Genomic DNA, 3,727 nt, shown 5'->3' on the forward strand with positions numbered 1-3,727 from the left:
AATTAATCACGAATTTAGCCACGAAAATAAATATAGTCAGACAATGCCGCAATACTTAATTTAGCCACGGGTCGCTAAAGCTTTTTATCTACCCCCTCACCCCCGATTTTCTCTCTCTCTCTCTCTCTGTTCTCTCTACCTCTCCCCACCCCCAAACCTCTCAAATGGCCCTGATCTCCAAAATCCAAACCTCTAATCGACGCCTCATCGTCCCAAATTCGCAGGTCCGATCCCGAATCCGGCGCTGCTTCTTGCGGTCTCCGGCGATAGCCGCACACGTCTAGGGTTTTCCCGGCTCCAAACCTGATCGATTCGGCGGCGCTTCCGACGATGGACGGCAACAATATTCCCCTCCCCAGGAGACCGACAAGTGGTGCTCGTACCAGTACCTGGGGAGGACCGGCTTCGCGATCCCCACCACCGCGTCTCTGGCCGGCACCGAAGTCAGCGTCGACGAGATTCGGTCCGCCGCCGCCGCCTCCGATCGCCACCCGCCCTCGATTCACGCCGCCCTCGTCTCCGAGCTCGATCCCAGCGGTACGTGCGTGGCTATCTTCGAGTTTTGGGTTGTGGGTCGAGCGTATCTGAGATCGCTTCTGGTCGATGTCTATCTGAGTTCGCTTAATACCTCTCTGAAAAGAACGTGGGTTAGGTAATTACTTGCTAAGCGTTGTAATTATGATCATTGTTCGCCTTACGAAACTAAGGAAAGCGTGATCCTTTGGCTTGATTGATTTTGGGTTTGACTCTTCATGCTCGAAAGTCGAAACTTTAGGACGTGTGCAGGTTAATTTAGTTCTTGTCACTATCGAATTTTATGCTCTGTAGAGCAAGCAATTGTCTATCAAGGTGGATATGGAGAGGACTATGGCGGAACCACCAGTGAATTTCAGAGGTACGATCTGTTGAAGTCGCCCTTGCTTTTCGTGAGGATCATGTTCGTGTGTGTAATAGTTAGCTGAAACCATTTTGCTTTTCCACAAGCATACCCTTACGAGTTGCGACACATAGGTTTCATTCATCTTCTTGTGCTTCCAGCCTTCTATACTTCAAATTACTTATGTTGTTGCTATAGTTTCGGTTGTCCATCCAGCTCAGCTGAAACATCTTCATCTTGTTATATTTTCCGGTGCTCTCGCCCTTTTGTTCGATCAGCTTGCAAGATCATGACACTTCTGTGGTTTGCAAACACTTAATGAATTAATTTCTTTAATTTTCAGATGCCTATTGGTACATTCATAATGTTAATAGAATACTTTCGCAACATTTATATAGAAAGCTTGGTTTACTGGGAGTGCTACTGTTAACCTTGAGGAATAACCAAATCTCGCCGGCCAATTCCTATGGGAAATTTTTTTTTTTTTTTTGGTCTTTCGAAATTCCGTAAAGTTTCAGTCTTGTCCTGGAATAAAGCACGTTGTTGTGTCTCTTCAGGAAAGTTGGTATATCCAAAAAAGTGAGTTCTGTTTTTCCGAACCTTTAGTGGAAAAATGACTTTTTCCTTTAATATTAGGGATGGAGATTTTTCCTTTCATTAAACTTCTAACAGGGTTTAGGTATTATACTGGTCGAGAAAACGCAAGGTCCCTTGTTGCCCTGTTCAATCAGTATTGTATGGACCAAGTACATGATTTGCAGCATGCTTTCATGCTGCAATTTGCAACCCATTCCTTTGTTCCTTTATGTTATTTTTCAAGAGTGATAACATTGGCTTATCATCCATTCGCTGTGTGGAACTATAGCAAGTACATTTTAGTAAGGCCAACAGAATCCCATCCTGTATTGAACTCGATTAGAAAAAGTTGAAAGGTGTCCTTATTGCTCACCATACGAAATCAGTGTTTGACATGGTTATAGTGACACTTTAACGTGTAACTGCAATTATCCTTTGTGATAAGTTATGTTAAAAAGTCTTGCCTATTGCATTCTGAAACAATGGTCTACTCACTGTGTCACCTTATGTAGGCAAATACTGGATGAAGTAGAGATACGGGAGTTGCTAATTGATCATGTTGGTCATTGCTGCTGTTGGGGAAGTCGTCCTGCTTGTACTTGGAAAATTCACGCAGTTGAAGATTGCAATGTTTACGTGGGAACTTTAGATACCTTTATAGAGGAGAGAGAAATTATAAGAGAAACAGAACCCCACCGTGGTGGCAACATCGACGGAAAGGATAAGGATTGTGAACTGGGAATTTGGGAATTGGATCTGAGGTCTCAATTTCCTGTCCTATTTGTTCCCTACAAGGAGACACGGACAAAAGTTCCTCATTCTGAGACTATAGAGAAATGCTCAGGTAGTTTTTAGGATAAATATTTTTTTTACCACTTTTCATATAAGGATGTTTCCATTTGTGATACTGCCCATCTTTATCCTTCTCCTCTGTAGCGTTTTTCTGTTATCTGCTGTGTGCCGTCTATGATGATCATTTTATGTAGGTTAAAAACAAGATATAAAGGACGAGGAAGTTCTACTTATGTCGTGATCATGATCAGTCATGTGATATGTGGCTTTGTTTATGAACTAGCATAACTTGAGGAAAGTTGTGCAGGTTGTGATGGACGGGGAGATCGAGTGTGTCCCACTTGCAATGCAGATCAGGAATATGGATTTTATAAAGAAAATCAGATGACGCCATGCCCTGGTTGTCATGGAAGAGGTTTAATTGCTCATAGAGATGGATCTGATTCCATGTAATATCTTTGCTCTGAAGCTTGCAATTTTGATTACATATTCCTAAGCTTTATCTTGTTCTCGGGTCATGAGCATTCTTTTCCATCTAGACTAGGGCTTAATGTCTGCATAACTCAAATTTATGGTGCAAAATATCAGTCCCATCACCATAGTTCATGATGTTGGGTGAGATGATTTCTCGCATTGTTCTCGCTTCTCGCCGGTGGTTTCCGCCCCCTCGGAGCTCGGAATCAGTGGCTTCTCGCATTGTACCCTACTATGCATTCTTCATAATGGGAGATTTACCCTCTTGACAATTATGTCATAGCATCAGAGTCTTCGAATTGAGCAGTTCTTGAATGTCGTTTGTGAGATTATTTTCCAAGAAATGGTGGATATTACTTGAATAATATCAACTTTGCATACAGTCCATGATATCACTGGAAATAATCTTAAGTTGAGGATTTTATGTTGTAACTTCTTGTTGGTAACCATGTTCATCCTTCCTAATAAATATGTCTTTTGACTTGTAGGTGAAGTGGGCGTATCTTATTATGATCTCTGAATTAAGGGGGAGTCAAGGTAGTTTCATGCTCCTATATTATCGTGTCGACCGTTGCTTTTTGAATGTATATAGGATCTGAATTCAACAAGTAGAAAATGTTAGTGACTATTTCTGTTCTTATGCTTGTCATTTAGGTAGGTCTCATGACACTGTAATTCTGATCTTATCAAGTTTTCTTCAGTCAATTGGTTGTTATTGTTTGCGTTTGACAATTAATAGTTATGTGAACTGACTTTTTATATTACACTCCGAATTTGTCACATTTACATCTCCATTTCCTCGAACATAGATGGTACTTGCTGTTTATATCTATGTCACCGAATGGAATTGCTTGGTCTTTCAACATATTGTTAGAATTTGTTGAGTTATTTCGGATGCTTGAAAGTCATGCAAAGTAAATACCTTTTGTAAGATGTCTTGGAATTAAATCATAGGTGCAGCCAGAATAAGCATGTACACACAAGGAAGCAGTTAGAAGTTACATGATG

At 41.2% G+C, this 3,727-nt stretch overlaps 1 protein-coding gene across 1 annotated transcript; it reads left to right on the forward strand.

The window, feature by feature from the left end:
- Positions 1 to 164: 164 nt before the first annotated feature.
- Positions 165 to 3,099, forward strand: LOC115687312 (uncharacterized). The gene is made up of 5 exons (XM_030612827.2): positions 165 to 224; positions 285 to 537; positions 829 to 895; positions 1,966 to 2,297; positions 2,553 to 3,099. The coding sequence occupies exons 1-5, from the start codon at positions 165 to 167 to the stop codon at positions 2,696 to 2,698; spliced, it is 858 nt and encodes a 285-aa protein (XP_030468687.2). The 3' UTR covers positions 2,699 to 3,099.
- The last annotated feature ends 628 nt before the right edge of the window (positions 3,100 to 3,727 follow it).

The sequence above is a fragment of the Syzygium oleosum genome, unplaced genomic scaffold, assembly GCF_021117445.2.
Source record: "Syzygium oleosum isolate NSW1041296 unplaced genomic scaffold, Sole_v2.1 Sole_v2.57, whole genome shotgun sequence".
NCBI lineage: Eukaryota > Viridiplantae > Streptophyta > Magnoliopsida > Myrtales > Myrtaceae > Syzygium > Syzygium oleosum.

What these genes read in the sequence shown, in the direction of transcription:
- LOC115687312 (XM_030612827.2), top strand. Translation starts at nt 165, where the DNA reads ATGGCCCTGATCTCCAAAATCCAAACCTCTAATCGACGCCTCATCGTC. An exon ending in CTCCGAGCTCGATCCCAGCG is followed by an intron (nt 538 to 828) that starts GTACGTGCGTGG and finishes TATGCTCTGTAG; the next exon opens with AGCAAGCAATTGTCTATCAA. An exon ending in ACCACCAGTGAATTTCAGAG is followed by an intron (nt 896 to 1,965) that starts GTACGATCTGTT and finishes CACCTTATGTAG; the next exon opens with GCAAATACTGGATGAAGTAG.